Here is a 20,948-nt window from a genome sequence, read left to right as displayed (position 1 = left end):
GACCTTTCACCCCTGACACGCACAAGGCCAAGGCCAAGAGGGGTCACCACCGCCTCCTTCCTCTCGCAACCAAACCGCATCTGAGCCCCGAAGCGAGAGCCATGACGGTTCACCCCAAACTCTTGCAGCTCACCAAACAAAGAAGCCTCACGCTAGTTGGACAGGGCTAACAGTCCAGTCATCCAGATGAGCATCCACAACGCATCTCTCTGACAGGTGTGGGCGCTTGCCGTTTGACAGCGGACAGTTTGAGAGAGGCTGGAAACGTGACAAGAGCTTCTGGGGAGGTGATGGGGAGAAAACTACTGGATAAATATACATCTTTTTTGCTGAAGTAAATCTGGTTGCGCAGTCATGTACTTAAACTGAGCCCAATTGTTAAATGGTAGATGTATTTTTGAAATATGATTTAGAAAGAAGTCACTGTTGATGTATTTTTTTGATCAAAAATTAATTATTACAATTTTAAATAACAATTTACTTTAATATATTGTAAAGTGCAATTTATTCCTGTGATTCAAATTTTCAGCTACATTTTCTGCATCATAACATCAACTGTCTCACGATCCTTCAGAAATAATAGCAATAGGCTGATTTGATGTTCTAAAATTAGTTTAATTGCTGTCATTGTTAATAGTTTTGTGTACATTTCTTGTTTCAGGATATTTTGTAATTTCTTTCCCTAAAAAACAGCATGACAAAAAAGGTTGCATTTTATTTTACAGTGTGTATACTTGACATAGACTTGCCTAAGATCATCCTTGATTTTATAAAGTAACTATATGGGTTAAAGATGGGGGGTTCAAGTATAGCAGATTTCCTGTAATGCAATGGCTTATGATAAGTCCATATGTATTTGCAAATAATATACAAATATTTTAATTAATATAAAAATCAGTTGGCATTTCTGTGTGGAGTTTGTATGTTCTCCCCGTGTTCGCTTGAGTTTCCTCCGGGTGCTCTGGTTACCCCCATAGTCCAAAGACATTCGTTATAGGTGAATTGGGTAAACTAAATTGTCCATAGTGTATATGTGTGAATGAGCCTGTATGGGTGTTTCCCAGAGATGGGTTGCAGCTGGAGGGGCATCCGCTGTGTAAAACATAAGCTGGATAAGTTGGCGGTTCATTCCGCTGTGGCGACCTCAGATCAATAAAGTGACTAAGCCGAAAAGAAAATGAATGAATGAATGAATGAATGAATGAATGAATGAATGAAAAAGCAAAAATAAAAGCAAAAATCTAGAAACAACAAAAAAATAATTTTGTAGAAATTGTTTTAGAAATATTTTCCTTGTATTTAAATGTATTATCTATTTTTTTATGTCTAAGATGTTCAGTGACTACAATTTTTTTTAAATAAATATGTCCATTTAATAAAAACAGTTGCATTTTGTTTTACAATATGTATACTTAATATAGACTTGCCTTAGATTATGTAATCATATAAGATAAGGTAATTAATATAAGGTAATTATATGGGTTAAAGATAGTTCAGAGGGTTTGAGAATAGCAGATTTCTTGTAATGCAATGGCTTATGATAAGTCCATATGTATATGCATATAATATACGAATATTTATTTACTATAAAAATATCAATGTTAGCAATAAAAGCAAAAATGAAGAGAAACACTATATATATATATATATATATATATATATATATATATATATATATATATATAATTATGATGAAATTGTTTTTAAAATATTAAGCTTGAATTTAAATGCATTTTCTAATTTCTAATTTTCTAAGATGTTCAGTGACTAAAATATTATTTAAATAAATATATACATTTAATTAAAAAGGTTGTATTATGTTTTACAGTATGTGTATTATAATAAGATTATAATCTTTATAACCTGATAATAATAAGGTAACTATATGGGCTAAAGACAGTTCAGGGGGTTCAAGGATAGCAGATTTCCTGTAATGCAATGGCTTATGATAAGATCATATGTATATGCCATACAGGACAAAAATTGCTGCCATCCCACATAATTGTTAGGTTTGAATGTGGTAGAATTAGAGGTTATTAAAATATGAATAATAAAGGCAATATAAAATTTGATGATAAATTTTGTGTGTGTGTGTGTTGAGATACTGCACCTCCTGGTACATATGTTTGCTCTTCATGGCCAGATCTTGCTGTTCTGGGCTGTAGGTGTAGATGGCAGAACGGTACTGTGTGCCATGGTCATTCCCCTGTGCCATTCCTAAAAACACATACAATCATGCTTTAGACCACTTTAAACACTCACACCTCAAGAATCTGTCACATCATGCCTGTCTTTTTAATTATGTTTCCTGCAATTAGGACGATTCAACAGATTAAGCTGTGATGTCTCAAAACACAAAAAAGAAATGATCTAAAGTATCATTTAAAATAGCAGACTTTGAAACATGTTCCCCTGTTAATATCTGAAAATAGATCTGTTTTTCAGTATTTCCCAGTCACTTTTTTCATCCCCAGTGAATTATATTTTTTCTGCAGAACTGGATGTCGGCCATCTTGCCTTCAGCTCTGTGCGCTGTGCCTTCTGTAGCTACTCTTTTCAAATGCCAAAACTCTGTGCTCTGATTGGCTGATCTTACAAAGTGGCAGAGCAACAGTCACTGACCTTCCCTGTGACCCTGAGGCCTGTGTGTCGCAACAGTCGCCAAACACATCCTAACGCCAAATTACACTGGAATATCTTTCCAGAATGAAGTATTTGGGCACTTCATTACCTCTACAAATCTCTGACTCTACTGCACAGTGAGAATATCAAACCAAGACTTCACCATTTGCAAACCAACAACGCTGGACAATGCTAGACTAGTTCTTCAGCAAGTTAAAGGGATAGTTTACCCAAAACTGAAAATTCTCTCATCACTGAGTCACCTTTTATTTGTTCCAAACCAGTTTGACTTGAACACAAAAGAAGATAATTTGAAGAAAGCTTTTTCAAAATAAAAGATCATTCAGACTCAGATAATAAATAAAACGGAAATAATTGTAGATTTCTTGTGCAGCCTGGTACCAATTGATCTGCAGACCGGGGATTGGGGACCACTGCATTATGGTTACAGGTTTTCAGGATTCAGCAAAATATCTTCTTTTGTGTTTAACAAGAATGAAACTCTTAAATGTTTGGACCTACATAGTGATTAAAGAACAGGATTCACTAATACCCAACATACTTTTATTTTGCAATTTAAGAGAATAAACGTTTCAATTTAATTCAAGAATACACTCATTTCTTATCTTACACCACACTTTATTTAATTAATCAAACATTATGTAAAAATGGAAATATGCACTCAATCTTAAAACTGACAGTATTAAGATTCAAAATAAACATTTAGCATTTTAATATATTTTTTATCAAAGGTATGAATGGCAAACCTGAAGATACTTCAGATATTATTCCTAATATTTTGATTAGACCCTCTAGAAATATTTAGTAAAAAAATATTTATCAAATAAATATAAATAAATAAGTTTCCCAGAGATGGGTTGTGGCTGGAAGGGCATCCGCTGCGTAAAACCTGCTGGATAAGTTGGCGGTTCATTCCGCTGTGGCGTCCCCGGATTAATAAAGGGACTAAGCCAAAATGAACTAATGAATATAATTAAATAATACATTTTGTTTATTAAATAACCTGTGAATGTTTAATACTAGGCAACAGAGTAGCTCAGTGGTTAGCACTGTTGCCTCACAGCAACAAGATTGCTGGTTCGAGCTCTGGCTGAATTTATGTATTATTTTTAACAATTTTTATTTGATATTTAATTAATTTTTTAACTAAATATTTGAGTGTGGAGTTTGTATGTTCTCCCTGTATTGGCATGGGTTTCTTCCAGTTGTTCCGGTTTCCCCCACAGTCCAGACATGCGCTATAGGTAAATTGAATAAACTAAATTGGCCATAGTGCATGTGTAGGAATGAGTGTGTATGAGTGTTTGCCAGTACTGGGTTGCAGCTGGAAGGGCATCCCATGTGTAAAACATATTCTGGATAAGTTGGCAGTTCATTCTGCTGTGGCAACCCCCTGATGAATAAAGGGTTTAAACTGAAGGAAAATGAATAGATGAATGAATGAGTAAATGAATGTTTAAATGTTTAAAAATTAATACTATTTTCAGGATTTTTAAAAACATTTCTTACACCCATTTTATAAATTCAGCAATTTCTTTACTCTCACTTTTGATCAACTTGAATGAATCCTTGCTGAATACAAGAATTTAAAAAAGTAATCTGCACTGTAGTGTATGTAAAATTAACCTTTCTATTATACTGCAAAACACTTTTTTCATGTTAAGTGAGTTAAGGTAATTTGTTTAGAAATGCTATTTTCTTAAACAATCGAATTCAGACATGGTAAAGTGTAGCTGAAGTGTCTAAATATATGAAAACCTCTTACATCAAGGAGCTAAAAACAAAAAGGCAACTACGAGCACTCAGTGTACTCAAACAGAGACAGTGGAGGGCTTCTTTTTACAGCCTCCATCACAGCCCTTAGTTATTATTGATGATCCTCCCTGTTCGAGCTGAATAATACACAGAATCTCTCCTCTCACACACATGCACAGACGCACACACACATGAACAGATGTGTCGTCAGCACACAAACGGGCAGAAGCTGACTCCATAAATGTCACACACAGTCACTCTCTACCGCAGGAAAACTATTTCTGTTAATGCAGAGGTCAAGAAGCGTCACTCTCTGCTTCAGAGCGAGGGAAGAAAGGGGAGATTTACTATGTGCACTTGTGAGGGAGTAAGCTAAACACTCATATGAAAGCACAGGCGCACACACACTCAGCATCATGCTGATAGACACCAATCCTCTAAGACTGATCTGACCAATACAGACTTTTAAGATGTCAGCACATTTTCAGGGGATTTGTTGTTGAAAAGGAAAAGATAGAAAGCATATATTTATTAGTTTTCAGGTTTTGCTGCAAAGGGCGTGTGGACATTAGTTCTGAAGTAGCAAGATTTTTTTGCACTCAAAACCAGAAATACACGATCTCAAATCAATGAGGTTACAAGTAAACATACAAAGCCAGTTCTAACTGAAAGAAAACTTTGACAAAAAAATTGACTCTAATATTTGCTGGTAATTACAGCATAACAGATAAGAGATTTATACATTTTATCTTTAAATAATCTGATCACTTTTGACAGGGAACATCATACGTGGTTAACCAGATTAAAAAATATGTTGCAAAATAAGTACCAAAATATTACCCAAATTTGGAAAATAGCTATACCCAGTGTTCGCAGACTCTGTAAGAAATCCCTGGGTAAATTTGACCTGAAAACAAAGAATAAATAATGCTCAAATAATTCCCATATGTGACTTATTAATTCATACTGTACACTAGAGGGCACCCTTCCTCAGAAAGACCACAAGCAAGACTCACAGAAGTTAAAAACACAATAGCTATGTTTCCATCCAAAAAATGCTAATTAACTTTATGCACAAAACTGGAATATCGCATAAAAGACGTGCAAATAAAGCAGCGTTTCCATCCAACGAGTCAAAGAGAAGAAAATCATCACTTCCTGATTATCTGACGCCAAATATCAACAGTAAAGACGGAATTTGCTGCTGCTCTTTTTCTTATTTAATAAATGACTTGCGCCTATGAAGGCAAATGCGGACACACAATGAACATGCGGTGAGAGTTTGAAGGCATGAGACGTGGAGTACAGATGCTCTTGACAGTTCTGGAGGTCATTAATAATATAATAACCCTAATACTGAAACAGTTAAGGCGTTTTAGAATGACCAAAACAACATTTCAGATGTTTTTCAATGTGTTCAGCCTGCTAGTTTGTCCATTCACACACATTTTTATCATCACATGATCCTCTTATAACAAAATCACATGACTTTTCTAATGCACATACTGGAATTTGTTCAGTAAAAGTGTTTCCATTGTAGTTTATGTGCATATTTTCTTATCGAATAAAAAGTTTATCCTACTCATCTTCAAAATCGATGAGCATCATTGCGTTTCCATTAACTGATTTTTTATGCGCATCTCCAAAATGCACATAAAAATAGCTGGATGGAAACTATTGACTTTCCAGGATATCACCACTTGTTTAGCTAAAAAATGCAGGTAAAAAGAGTTTTAACTGATACAATGAAGAAAATCAACACAATTACAAAGGTTTATCTGATTTTCAAACCATCTTTCTATACTAAATGATAATTGCCTGCATCACTGGATAAAATAAAAGAACTTCTACTGGATTCTGTGACAAGAAGCCACATCAGAAGAGAGTTAATTTTAATACCCAACTAATGTATGTATGGAAAATATGTAGTATGTATGGCTGGTCTTCTCTGTTTAGTGTACTTGTCCCCTTTGTATGCAAAATTGAGATAAAAAAAATAGCCTATATAGGTACTGAGATACACTGTTACTCTGATTTCTTTTGGCTATGAAATTCGTGAAATAAAAAATCTTAGATCGCAACAGTTAAAATCCACTTCTAGGTCACTATTACATTAATTTCTGAAACAAAAATAGCACAAAAAAAAATTTATTAACATAGAGATTTGTGAAAACACATCAATGCATACTAAAATGATATATTATTTAATTTTTAGGTGAATTAAAAGCGCTTTGCACCAAGCGAAGCCCGTGGCCTGACTCTGAAAATCTCTCCACGTCTTTTAGAAGCTCAATTTTACTGTCACACAAAATATTAATCACATGCACCCTGATGGCTCTGAATCTTAGTCTCCTGGTTCAACGCATCACAGAGAGAAGATTCAGGATAAAAAAAAAATCAGAAGAGGCTCGAACGTATCCTAAATAGCATACTAACTCACATGCGAAAGCTATTTGCAGTTTTTTAAAGAGAGATTGTGCTACTGTGTGGTTTTTCGCTAAGGTGAAGGAGTTCATCAACCTTGTGTGTGTGTGTGTGTGTGTGTGTGTGTGTGCGTGTGTGTGTGTGTGTGCGTGTGTGTGTGTGTGTGTGTATGTACATGAATGTGCATGTGCATGTTTGATGCTCTAGCAGGGTTTGGTGAGTGTGTGTGTGTGTTTGTGAATTTGAGTGTGTGTGATGTAGGCTCATATGGGAGTGTATGTGTGCGCCCTGTGGGTACGGTGAAGCAGAGTGCGTGCGAGAGCAGCCAACTAAGAGGAATGGTGCAGAGCCGGGTCTATTTTTATACATCTTATGTAACACACACACACACACACACACACACACACACACACACACACACACAACCTTGTTCACTCGCGCACACAAAAATTCTTACACTCGCTTTACTAATAAAACATGTTTTTAATGTGTAGTAAAAACAATATGGTTTGTATGTGTGTGTTTGTTATCTCTAGTATTTGACTGACGTATACAGGATTTGCACCAGAAATTGAGCTAATATGTAGACTAAACTATAGATCTATAAATATATACCAATCGGTGGCAGACATACATCATTGCTGTTGGTATTCATGGCTTAATGGTGAAATACTGAAAAGAAAATTGAAGTGTTACAGCCATGGCACAGTGGGTGATGCACATGCTCATGACAGTAAGAGCCACAGTGCTTACAGAGATGCAGGTTTGAATCCATCCTGTCATTCTATGATCCTAGTGCTTTTCTCTCTGCCTATGCTTTTCTTTGTCATTTGCTATTCTGAAATTAATTTCAATTTCTTTTAGGCAAATTCATAAAACGATATAAAACAAAACAGAAAATGTTGTTGTGTTAAACCAAATACTGTGAAACATTTTAATTTGAAATAGGTTCTGTTGAATGCATTATCCAAACACATTATCCAAAAACTAATATAATATAATATAATAATAATAAAAATAAAATAATAATAATAATATAATTTCTTTTAATTGTACTGAGATTATTTTATTATTTGAATGTTTGTTTCAAGATATTAGAATAATCAAAAACACAATCAGACAATTAATCAATAACTGTGATGGGTCTAACTAATGCGTCGCTGCTGAATAAACTGATACATTTATTTAAAAATAATAATAAATAAAAACAATAATAATAATAATTTGATTTCTATTAATTGCATTGTGATTAATTTATTGTTTGAATGTTTGTTTCAGGATATTTGAAAGATCAAAAAGCCACTATAAAAGACAATTAATCAATAATTGTGATGGATTTAATCTAATTAATGCATTGTCGCTGAATAAACTGATAAATGTATTATTTATAAAAATTATAATTTAAAAAATAATAATTAAAAAAATAATTTTGATGGGTTTAATCTAATTAATGCATTGTCGCTGAATAAACTGATAAATGTATTATTTATAAAAATTATAATTTAAAAAATAATCATAAAAAAAAAAATAATAATAATATGATTTCTATTAATTGTATTGTGATTATATTATTATTTTAATGTTTGTTTCAAGCTATTTGAATGATCAAAAAGCCACAATCAGAAAATTTATCAATACTTGTGATAGATTTAATCTAATTAATGCATCGCTCATTAATTAAATTTTAATTTAATTAAATTTCTTAAACACATAAGTTCATGTGGTCATGTGAAAAACATGAAAAATTTAAATCACATGTAACACATGCACACCTGAAATGTACTCTGGACATGAAAATGTGGTTTTGGAACCACGTTTTAGTGGTTCAAAATAAGTAAGTGGTATATATAAGTAAGTGGTATTTATAAGTAAGTGGTATATAAGTAAGTGGTATATATAAGTAAGTGGTATTTATAAGTAAGTTCCCATGTAAAACACATGATCTTTTTGGGAAAAAGGCAAAATCGTGTACTTTTTCCATATTGATGAGAAAAAGATACTTTGTCCATCTTCTGCAAAGCGACAACATTAAGGCACATGCGAACCTAAAAAATATGCTTTATTTATTTATTACTAAAAAGTTAAATACACACATTGATCAATTCTAGCCCTGTTTCATCAAATCCCAGCATTTCTTTAACCGTTGCTCATCTACTCTTCATAAATGACCTTTGTCTGCCCCTCCCCCTGCAGCTGATTGACAGTCTGTAATGAGCCGCTCTTGTGTGGGAGGGGCCGGGGTCGAGGTCACCCCCCGAGAGGCACGTGCCCGTTGCAGACTGAACCCCAAAAAGACGAGGGGGGATCTTAATTTAGAAACACCCTTTTCTTTTTGTCCCATTTGGTGGCTTGTGTACAAAATGGTGTTGGTGAACCCAACAACCTTTGTTTTCATTGACAAATCAAGAGTGTTGCTAAAGGATTATGGTGATCCTGCAAACAGTTTGGGCACATAATTAGCTTGTGCACTGATGTTTCGTATTTCAGGGTTCAATATACACAACAAAGGTGTCAGTCACAGGTTACACAACGAAGGCAGGTGGAAAACAGGATTGAACGTTTTCAGGCCTGAGAGAATCTAGACCAGCCGCTATTTTCTGAAAACACAACGAGCGGCTGCGTCAGCCATCTTGTCTCTCTCTCTTCCATTAATTGTGCGTTAATGCATCTCTCTGACGCAGCAGCAACATAAATACTGCAAATCTCAAAAAAAAACATGACACGATAAAGATGAAAGTGGTAAGAGAAAAATGAGGACAAAGGAGGAGAGAAACCCGCCCTCTTGCCTTTCATTGTTAGCGGAACGAGGGAACACGGATGGTGGAACGAAGAAAGTGACTAAGAGATAAAAGCGCAGGGTAAGAATGAGGAGTCACTGCGGAAATGCTGATGGGATGATGGTGAGGGGGAGCGAAAGATGGAGGAGAGAAGGAGCCAGGGATGGGGGAGGAGAAGAAGAGAGAAGATAAGATGTTGTTATCCTGTAGACAGACTGAGAGCCCTGAGGTCCATTGGGAATGGGGAAGGAGGGAGGGGGTCTTTCTTAAACAAGGAAGTAACAAACTGCTGAGCCGATCATGCGTGTGCATGTGTGTGTGTCTTCACATTGCACTCCACTCTACGGTTTGCCACAGGCGATAGAATTGTTACACTGGCTTCAGTCATTTCCTGTTCGTCAAATCCATCCAGGAACCCAATTTTCCTTACTCGCGTCTCCCCACCCTCAGCTTCCTGAACTATCTTTGTCAGCACTGTCAGAAATGTAGCATGACAACTTGAAATACAGCTTATATTTTTTAGAAAAATGAGCATAGTGTATAGAGGAGCTGCCGCACATTCGCAATACCATGACCTAAAGACTCTGCCAGAGCAAGTGTTGCTGGGTATGAGACGGGGGTACGAAGAGGAGCGTGCTGGGAGCGTTTGATTGGCTGTGGATGTTGCCATCCTAGCTGTGATTGGGCGATTCGGAAATCATGCTGCTGAAAGCAGAACCCTTTGAACTGTGAGACAGCAGCTGAATACACAGGTCTTCGAGCATGACTGAAACAACCGTACACATATGAAGCCAATGAAACAGCACACAGTTACAGTTGTACATACATGTCTGCCCATGATTGAAAGTCATGACTAGAGCAACACATCAGCGTAAGCATTCGGGTACAGACAAATGGAGTGTGCATTAAACATGCATGGATGAACAGCCTACAGAGACGTTCTCGATCCTCTGCAGCCAATCGCAGCACAGCGATCTGCGCCAAAAACACAATCTGACGCTTCTGTCACGCACATGGGCCACGCTCTTCATCGTGCTTCCCTACCCAAACTCCTGCAGGGTCATGAAACACGTCCTAAAAATGCCAAACGGTGCACAGTGACACATGGTTTGCTTTAGTAAATGATGAAATGCTGCTTGCAATGCACCTGTCAGATGAGCAAGCTTTCTACATCCTGAACACATTTTCTCATATTGATGTGTGTTTGTTTGTTACTAATTGGTCATGAAGGTCAAAAGTGGTTCTCAAACAGCAGAGTGGGTCTACTTAGAATAAATGAGGGGATTTCCAAAGAGTGATTTCTTTTTTAATTCTAGCCTATAAATCACAAAATGTCCAGAGAAGTTGAACAGGTGTAAAAATATAAAACTTATGGAAGTCTTTAAATGACTAGTCATATTATTGAATCATCTCAATACACTGGCATTATGAGCTTCCTTAAAAGAAGCCTGAAAATAAACCAATTTTTATTTCAGCAGAGGAACTGGAAAAATCTAGGGGTGCCTTAGGCATCACCTTTGACAATGATGGCCTTGTCATCTAAAAAAAAAAAAAAAAAGTAGAGAACCATTTATCTAGACGTTTTGGTAATAATTTTTTTTATATAATTGGTCATAATCGCAACATATTCAGACAAATACAGTAGTACATCAAATGTTCTGCTTTAAGCAAAGCTTCCATAACAGTACTACAGAAGATCAGCAGGCTTTCTATGAGGACAATAACAGATTTGTATAGTAAAATGTTATAGTTATTTAGTTTTGTCTTGTCGAACATCTATAAATTATCACAATAAAAGGCTGCACAGTCTCACAGTCTACACTATATTTAAACAGCTAGTCTTTGTATGCAAAATCTTTTTAAGATGAAGAGTCATGTTAAAAACAGTTCATCTTTATTTAAACGCATCTTGTTTTGAGTCCCATTCTGTTGTGCTCTGTCAATCTGCTGCCTAAAAAGGGAGAAGGAAAACTTATGCAAACACCCCGTTAAAATTAAATTAAGGGAATGGTTCATCTAATGAATGAAATTACCTCATCATATAATCACTCTCATTTTTGGTCTAAATCTGTTTTATGTACTTTTTCCTGTGGAATACTAAGAGTTACAATCCACAGACAATGAAAGACTAATAAAATGTTGTTTAGACCTCAATCTTCTTCAAAAGGTCTTATTTTTTTCAGCAGAAACTTAGTTACATATGTTTGGAATGATTTGAGGGTGAGTAAATAATGACAGATTAATATTTTGACGGTGAACGATCCCTTTAAGACCAGCTAGTCAACCCACACACACGATAGTCTCATAGGTAAAAGAAAACAGCGCAGGGTAGATGTTTAATCACATCTGAAGGCCATTTCTGACAAATAACCCTGGCACCCATGAGCAATTTTCTACGCTCTACTTTCTGGGGCGTTCTGGCTGACAGGGTGATGGTGTTCGGGTGACTTTTTAAAGTTCAGACACTTTCAGAACATGATGTGAATTAGAGAGCTGGCACAGAAGCGAACACACGGGGTAATCATGTCAGCTCTGATTTGACATCTGAAAGATTCAGAGTCGAAAACCACTCCGCGGTTTTTAAAACCGACTCAGGTTTTAGGGGTGTGTCTTTAACTGGCAGATATATAGACATGCATTACTGATCCGCAAACCGTATTTGTGCACCTTACAGAATAATAATAAAAAAAGTGTGAAAGCTATTACATGGTCTGACTGAACGAAGCGCAGACGTCATATAAACTATTCAAACTGAGACTGTAGTCCCACAGTCCAGCTGATGAACGAGAGGCGAAAAGATGTGTGTGTGTGTGAGTGTGCGCACTCCAGGTCCTCAGGGTCAGGCTTTATGAATGTTTCAGAGGAGTGTCTCTTCCTCTCTTCTCTCTCTGTTTCAGGGTGACTGAACACTGAGAGCCAAACAACAGCTTCATGCTGCAGCCACAATGTTACATCAGACAGACAGACAGACAGACATAACATGTAGATGGATAGACAGACAGAAGAATTGGCGCAGTAGGTAGTTCTGTCGCCTAACAGCAAGAAGGTCGTTGGTTCGCGCCTCAGCTGTGCCAGTTGGCATTTCTGTGTGGAGTTTGCATGTTCTCCCTGCATTCGTGTGGGTTTCATCCAGGTGCTCCGGTTTCCCCCAGAGTCCAAAGACATGCAGTACAGGTGAATTGGGTAAGCTAAATTGTCCGTAGTGTATGTGTGTGAATGAGTGTGTATGGATGTTTCCCAGAGATGGGTTGCAGCTGGAAGGGCATCCGCTGCGTAAAACATATGCTGGATAAGTTGGCGGTTCATTGCACTGTGGGGACCCTGGATTAATAAAGAGACTAAGCCAAAAAGAAAATGAATAAATTAATGAATGAAGGTCTTCATTGTGTCCTTTTAGTGGCAATTAAGCATAAATTAGTAGTTAGAAAACTTTTTTAAAATAGTGGCTATTTCACTGGAATTGTTCAATTATCTGTTATCAAATTAACAACATAGCATACATCAAACGTACATACAACTAAGTTTGAGGGTATTAATGATGTTTTTTAATGAATCAATACTTCTATTTATTCCATTAAGCAAATGTGACTGTAAAAAATGTACACAGTAAAAATGCAATGTCAGTTTTCAAATCAATATTTCGACTAGTTCTTTTGAACTTTCTATCAATCCTGAAAAGTTTTTTTAGTTTGTTTTAATGCCATGTCAGCAGCAATGGCAATATTCATGACAAAATATACAGATGGATATTAACAGATAAACAAAAGACAAACAGTCAGATGCTAAAATAAAATGGACTGAGAAAATAATTTTCAGAAGAAAAAAATATATATTTGGACTAGACAAACAGGTGGACAGAGAGCCAAATGGATGTATATATGACAGACATAACTAAAATAATAAATTGAATGGGTGAAGATTTAAATTTTATGACAAAAATACTTAGAAAATGAATCATTTTAATATTTTCCAAGGAGACATTTAGTAAATTTCCATGTGCAAATATATAAAAAACCTTTTTCTTTATTAGTAACATGCATCTCTAAGAGCTTTAAGGCAATTATCTTAATGTTTATATTATAATTTATATAAAATATAAAAATAATATATATAAAAATATTATTTCTGCATATTAGAATTCCATATTTGTGAATAATTGTGGTTCGGCTAAATATTGCCCTTTCCTAAAAACCATACATCAATGGAAAGCTTAATTATTTAGTTTTAAAATTATATATAGATCTCATTTGACCAAATTTGACCTTTATGAATGGTTTTCTGGCCCATGGTCACATATAAAGGGGCTGACAGACATATAGACTGACAAAAGCATCTATAAATGGATGGATGGGCATACAGATGAAGAAAATATTGATGAACACGGTAATACAGATAGCTGGAAGAATATATATATATATATATATATATATATATATATATATATATATATATATATATATATATGTGTGTGTGTGTGTGTGTGTGTGTGTGTGTGTGTGTATGAATGGACAGACAGGCACACAGACAGACAGAAGAAAGAATTTATAAAAGGACGGACAGATGAAAAGACAGAATCAGAAATCAAGTGTCTCAGCTAAACCAATTACCTTAATAGAGAAAATTCATTTTCATTTCTAATTGTATTCTGGGTTTCTTGGGGTCTCATTTTAGCCCTGGATTTGTGACAGGCAGCAGGGCTGATTTATTCTCAAATGAGCACTTGAAGGACAACACAGACGGCAAATATCAGCTGTGTGTTGGGTCTGTTTCTACTAGATTGGAGGAATAGGTGACGCTTGCACTAATGCACACACATCCGCGATGTCTCTTTCCCTCTCATGGCTGAATTGGTCTCAGACACATTAACATAGCCTGTCTGAGGCTGTTCCTATTCCCGCGAGAACCTCCGGACCATCCGGCACACAGGCAGTGCGAGCACACAGATGCAGCCGTGTTTTAACCTCATGAGGCCGTTTGCTTTTGGACCACTGCATCCCGCACCCAGGGGTCTTTCTATGGACATCTGTGTGAGTGCATGTGTGTAACTGTGAGGAAATAGGTGTGTTTGCTGACCTTGAGTGGGGTCGTGGCTTTCCCAAAAGACTTTGAGAAGTTTCTCCAAGCTGACATCTTTGGGAGAGAAGACCACTCGCACTACTTCTGTGTGCCTTGTTAAACCTGGAGAGAATGGCAGAAATATGAATGAGATCAGGCACAAATAGAGCTGTGCAAATGTTAAGTGATTTTCAGGAGGATTTTAATGAATCTTTTATGTGGCCATTAAGTTTTTTATACAGAGCATGCTAAATTTAACAATTAAATGTCATTCTTCCTTGTGTCCTTTTAGTGATGATACACATGAATTAGACTTTGTTAAGTATTTTAATTCTGAATACAACTTTTGAAAATAGTGGCTATTTTACTGGATATGTTTAATAATCTGTCATCAAATAAACACATATGCTACTTAGTAGGTACCACTGATACGAGTACTTTAATGTATGTACTCGCAGATACCAAGTACCGATTTTGATACTTCTTAAATGTGGTTTCAACGAAAGTGCAATTAATTCCAAATGTTTTTTTTTTGCTTGTAGCAAGGATGAACACAAAAATCTTCAACAGAAGGCTATGCCAAGCCAAAAATATACACACATTGTTGATAAGCCTGTAAATCCATAGATCGATTCCTCATCGATTACAAATTAGGACATTTAAAGGATAAGATATTCTTGCGCTGACACGCATCCACGACTTTACACATTACATAATCAAGTGTGTACAGTGTATGTTACCTTTTGGAGTCACTCTCTTGATATTGCATATTGGGGATGCATAAAACCCTGTTATGTGTGGATCTTCATTATATTCGCGAGTCCTACCATTAATCCACATAATTAGTCAGGTATAATTAAAAAGTTTGACTATATGGTTGGGTTTCGGGTGGATAAGATCAAAAGTTGGTTTTGCAAACTTTGACTACTTTCTCTAAAATATTAAGATGTTTTAAGCTATTTTTATTTTGACTTGACATACTGCTACAAATACGCATACTCTCACAGGATCATATAGCATATTCAGTTTATTTTTCAATATCGATTTGTTGATGTATTTTAAACGGATTGTTTGTAAGGACTAAGCTATTAATATATAATACATTAAGACATTGACGTCAGGTAGGACAACAAATCACGTCCACGTAGTGAAATACTGTTAAGTGGTATCAGTGCGCGGAATCGGCATTTCATGTATTTTAACCAAGTATCAACCCTATACTGGTATCGGTGCATCCCTACTAATTAGGTAAAAAAAAAAAATTGTAACTTTGAGGCTATTAATGATTTCTTTTATTGAATCAATAATTCTATTTAGGATTGATGCATTGAGCAAATGTAACTGTAAAGATATTTTTAACTGTAAAAATGCCAAAAAAAATCATATTAATACTGTTCTTTTGAACTTTCTATCAATCCTGAAAAAAAATGTATCATGTCTTTTTATTATGTTTTAATGCCATGTCAGCAGCATTGGTAATATTCATGGCAAAACTGGTAATAAATATTTGATACATAATTTACAACCATAACAGTTTGTCCTTTTGTCCTATTTTAACTGCTATGCCATCATAAATAGTAAACATAACCCATCGAAAAAGGCTTTAAGACCTAGTGGAATCCTGGTGTGACTTAATCAGTTTTGGCCAATGCAAACAATTATTTTTCAAGAGTCCAACAGCTTTCTTTCTCTCATGTATTGTTTTTAAACACAGAAGACATTTTACAAGTAACTTCAATCGTGGACCTTATTCTTGAAAGAAAACATGACCAATAAAAAAAAGTGTGAATCACGAAAAGCGTTTGTGGGTGTTTCGCAGTGCTGGGTTGCAGCTGGAAGGGTATCTGCTGCGTAAAACATATGCTGGATAAGTTGGCGGTTCATTCCGCTGTGGGGTCACATGATTAATAAAGGGAATTAGGCTGAAAACAAATGAATGAATGAATGTTATCCATGAAGAGAGGCTTGAAAAATTGTGAAGCTCTAAATTATTATTATTATTATCATTATTATTATTCAAATGGTCAAATTCTGACCGAAGAAAGTTAAATGTGGTGGCCAGTTTGTAATTTGCCTAATAAATTACAATAAGCTTCAGTTTTTAATTTAAAACTTTCTTTCTACTGATATTATGATGTAATAAATTTGTATTATAAAAATAAAAATGTCAGATTTCTTTATTCTAAATATTAAAAAAAAAATTTGGCACATCAAAAAGTGTGGTTAAGATGGCCACCTGACAAGCTAATCCAGCTTAAAATAGTGATTAAAATGTCACCTAAATTCACTATTTAAATCTCATATTTAAATAGAAATGAGGAGAATAACTAGAAAATGAGACGAATAACTGCAAAATGGTCCACTTTTTTGAGAAAAAAAGAACCACCCCTTTCACCAGGCTGGCTATGGGCCTGAACAGTACATTATCAGTCTTTATACATCTATTAAAAACAAACTAAATAGCCTAAAAATAAAAAAAATATATTTTTCTCATAAGAGACTTACAAAAAAAATCTCCAAACATTTGCATAGTATTGTATTTGTTTGTTTTTCTTGTGGTTATGATGATTAACTATGAGGTGCATTCAGAGATCCCACAAAGGTTTGTTTATACATTTAAATTGGTTTTTAACAATAAACACCTTCATGAACCTTTATTAAAATCAAAAAACCCATTCTGTCGTACGCATCAACAACAAAACATTCTACTGACATTTATATGAAACTGTATCCGTCTGTGCATTCGCTACTCATAAATAACAAAGCCTGTCTGCATATTAACCCAAACCCCAACACAGCGCTGACAGCCACATCTCTTAAAAGAGCCTGTGTTTGTTTGTTTGTTTGTGTGTGTGAGGAGAGAGTCAACCCTCTGCAGAGCTGCAGTCAGAACCTCCTCACTGGGACCAGTTCAGAAAATGCAACATCACAGCTGCATCCCTCCCTCCATCTCATCTCCTCTGAACTGTCTGGCTACAAGTAGGTCATACAGAGGAAGGGGGGGAAGGGCTGCGGATCTGGGAGCGAGCAGTGCACTCTGGGTAGTTCACTGCAGATGAAGGGAATGTTTTGGTGAAGGCTGCAGCAAAGCACTAATTTGGGTACAGTGAAGCTGCTGCTGGTGGAAGTGGCTGTCTGTGGCTTTTTGTTGGGAAAAGTGTCATCAGATACCTCTTTGACATGGGAGGTACACGAGTGGATAGAGGTGAAAAGATAGTAGGGAAAATGTATTTGCGTGTAAATCAGTATTTGATTGGCTGTTCTAGCGTGGCTGGGACTCACCTGAACACACCTCATGGTAGGTAGGGTTAGGTGTGAAGCCTCCAGCATAGCCCACTTGTGTAGAAAACACACCGGCGATCCTCCAGAAACGCCTTTCTGCTCCCCAAAAACAGCCCATGCCTGAATGGACATGAACATTTTATTTCTGCTTTAGAGATGTTTTGACATACAAACTGCTAAAGCATCAAGAAATCAACAATTTTGCATATTGTTTTCTGCTTTCTGATGTTAAGGTTATAGAATTTAAATCAGTAGTCCATTGTTTGTTTGCCTTCTGTTTTTGTGATCAGGCTCATATCCAACTCTACATTTAACAGCCTATAGATCGGTTATCGGTAGGCCCACACGGAATCTGCGCGTGCAGAATTCCTCAGATTTCTGCAGATTTTCAGCCCATCATTGATTCTGTTTATTTACTTGTGTAAATGTGTGTCAATTTATATTTATTCAGTTTTTCAATTAAATACAGTAATATTATTGACTAATGTGAAAATATTCATGATTTATTTACAATAAAGTTTGTAAAGTAATATTTTCTGTCTTTTGGCTTTTGGTAGATATATTATATGAGAGACTTGCTTTGTTTACCAAATGAAGTGGATCTAATTGGATTTTCATTGTAAATATTAAATAAAGGTCAAAAAGGTATTGTTTTTCATTTCATATATTCAGGTTTTAGTTATGATACTCCCAAAATCATACCACATAATCCGCAGATTTTTAACACAATTCTGCGCAGAAATAGCAAAAAATGCCCGCGGATTCCGTCTGGCCCTAGTTATTGGGTTTCAAATATATTGGTTATTGGCAGGGCCAGATCAAATCTGCAGATTTTTACATCTTGCTATCTCTGTGCAGAAATTTGTTTAACAAAAAATAAATAAATTAATTAAAAAAAAAAAAAAATCTGAGGATTTCTTCTAAATGATTTTTGAGAGTATAGGAGCTGTAAACTTTAAATAAAAAAATAACCTTTTATTTGAATGTTTAAAAATGCAAAATTCAACCAATTGGAACCACTTGTTTGGTAGCAAATCTAGAGTAGGCCTAATAAATAATACGTCCAATTATATATACAAAGTCAAGCCTAAAATTAATTATACCACTCGCCAATTATATATATATATATACACATATATACACACACACATACAGTTGAAGTCAGAATTATTAGCCCCCTTTTGAATTTTTTTCTTTTTTAAATATTTTAAATATTTCCCAAATGATGTTTAACAGAGCAGGGAAATTTTCACAGTATATCTGATAATGTTTTTTCTTTTGAAGAAAGTCTTATTTGTTTTATTTCGGCAAGAATAAAAGCAGTTTTTAACTTTTTAAACACCAATTTAAGGTCAACATTATTAGCCCCTTTAATATATATATATATATATATATATATATATATATATATATATATATATATATATATATATATATATATATATATATATATATATATATATATATATATATATATTTGGATAGTCTACAAAACAAACCATCATTATACAATAACTTGCCCAATTACCCTAACCTGCCTAGTTAACCTAATTAATCCTCTAAATGTCACTTTAAGCTGAATACTAGTGTCTTGAAAAATATCCAGTCAAATATTATTTACTGTCATCATGGATAAAATAAATCAGTAATTAGAAATGAGTTATTAAAACTAATATGTAAAGAAATGTATTAAAAAAATCATTCCCGTTAAACCAATCATTTTGAATGTAATTGATCATCTAATTCACATGTGTCAAACTCAGTTCAAACTCTGGAGGGCCGAAGCTCTGCACAGTTTAGTTCCAACCCTAATTAAACACACCTGATCAAACTAATTAAGTCCATCAGTCTTGTTTGAAACCTACAGGTAAGTACCCAGTAAACAATTTAGTGTTTAATAGCCATCCAATAGACATCTAAACGTAGACAGCTTGGCTAAAACATGGCTAATTCTTGACTGTCAGTGAAAATCTAATAGACATCTAAGAATAGCCTAAAACTAGAATAAAGTCGTCAAATAGAGTGATTAGACAGACTTTATATGTGTAGTCATTCATTTCTGTTTATTTGATGACTAGTCTAGTTTTTACCTATTTTAGATGTCTATTAGATTTTGATTGAGAGGCCAAATTTAGCCTTGTTTTAGCCAAGATGACTATCTTTAAATGTCTATTAGACATCTATTAAAAACTAAAAACGCTTGCTGAGGGTGTTGAAGCAAAGGGTTGCAACTAAACTATGCTTAGCTGCGGCCCTCAAGGAACTGAGTTTGACACCCTTAATCTTATTGTATCCAACATTTGATTACTATGTAGTTTTGTGCTTTTAGGAGTGATAGCATAGTGACACACTAATATTAATCTTCACTGGACAAAATTGCAAACTTTAGGCCCTGTTTACATTAGACAAAGAGAGACAAATTTCAGTTCACACCTGATGTTTTCCCAACTAGTCGCTTTTGTCAATTTTCATCATAATTCCAGATTTTTTTTGAGGGAAACATCGATGGGTGGTTGCATTTTATTTAATCTTTCCATCAAATGCTCTGAAACGAGGCTTATAGAATCCGAACTAGAAGGAAAACATTATCTTTTTCTATGCAGGAGGCTTACTAGGCCTTGAAACAGAACTACTGCGTGGACACTGATGATTCTGCCTGTTTAAATGGGCTATTAGCCACAAATGAAGATGAGAAAGAGAGATAAGGTCATGACAGAGGCTGGTCTCAAACCCAGGACTCGCATGAGGCGCTACACTGACACAAGTAGTACCTTCAAGAAGCCCTACATTTATTGCACCCAAGGATGCCTAAAATATGACGTTCTCCAAACTTACCAAACATGATCATCTCCATCCCATCGGGAAATGGCTCCACTGTAGTGTTTCCATTGGTGGCGTGTTTTGCTGCAGAAACAGAGATGAAAGAATCAGAGCAATATAATGGGTCTGTTATCAATGGGGTGTACATGTGCACGAGGTGGCGCTGTTCCAGATGGTGGGACAGTCAGACTG

At 35.3% G+C, this 20,948-nt stretch overlaps 1 protein-coding gene across 1 annotated transcript in view; it reads right to left on the bottom strand.

Annotated features, from left to right (window-relative positions):
• msrab (methionine sulfoxide reductase Ab) overlaps nt 1–20,948 on the bottom strand; it is a 41,804-nt gene that overhangs the window by 8,912 nt on the left and 11,944 nt on the right. The window contains exons 2-5 of the mRNA XM_056477389.1: nt 20,772–20,840; nt 17,937–18,056; nt 14,673–14,777; nt 2,111–2,217 (exon numbers count right to left, since the gene is read on the bottom strand). Coding sequence (XP_056333364.1) covers nt 2,111–2,217; nt 14,673–14,777; nt 17,937–18,056; nt 20,772–20,840 — 401 coding nt within the window. The remainder of the gene's footprint in view (nt 1–2,110; nt 2,218–14,672; nt 14,778–17,936; nt 18,057–20,771; nt 20,841–20,948) is intronic.

Source organism: Danio aesculapii, chromosome 17, assembly GCF_903798145.1.
Source record: "Danio aesculapii chromosome 17, fDanAes4.1, whole genome shotgun sequence".
NCBI lineage: Eukaryota > Metazoa > Chordata > Actinopteri > Cypriniformes > Danionidae > Danio > Danio aesculapii.
This window is presented reverse-complemented; position numbering and strand designations above follow the sequence as displayed.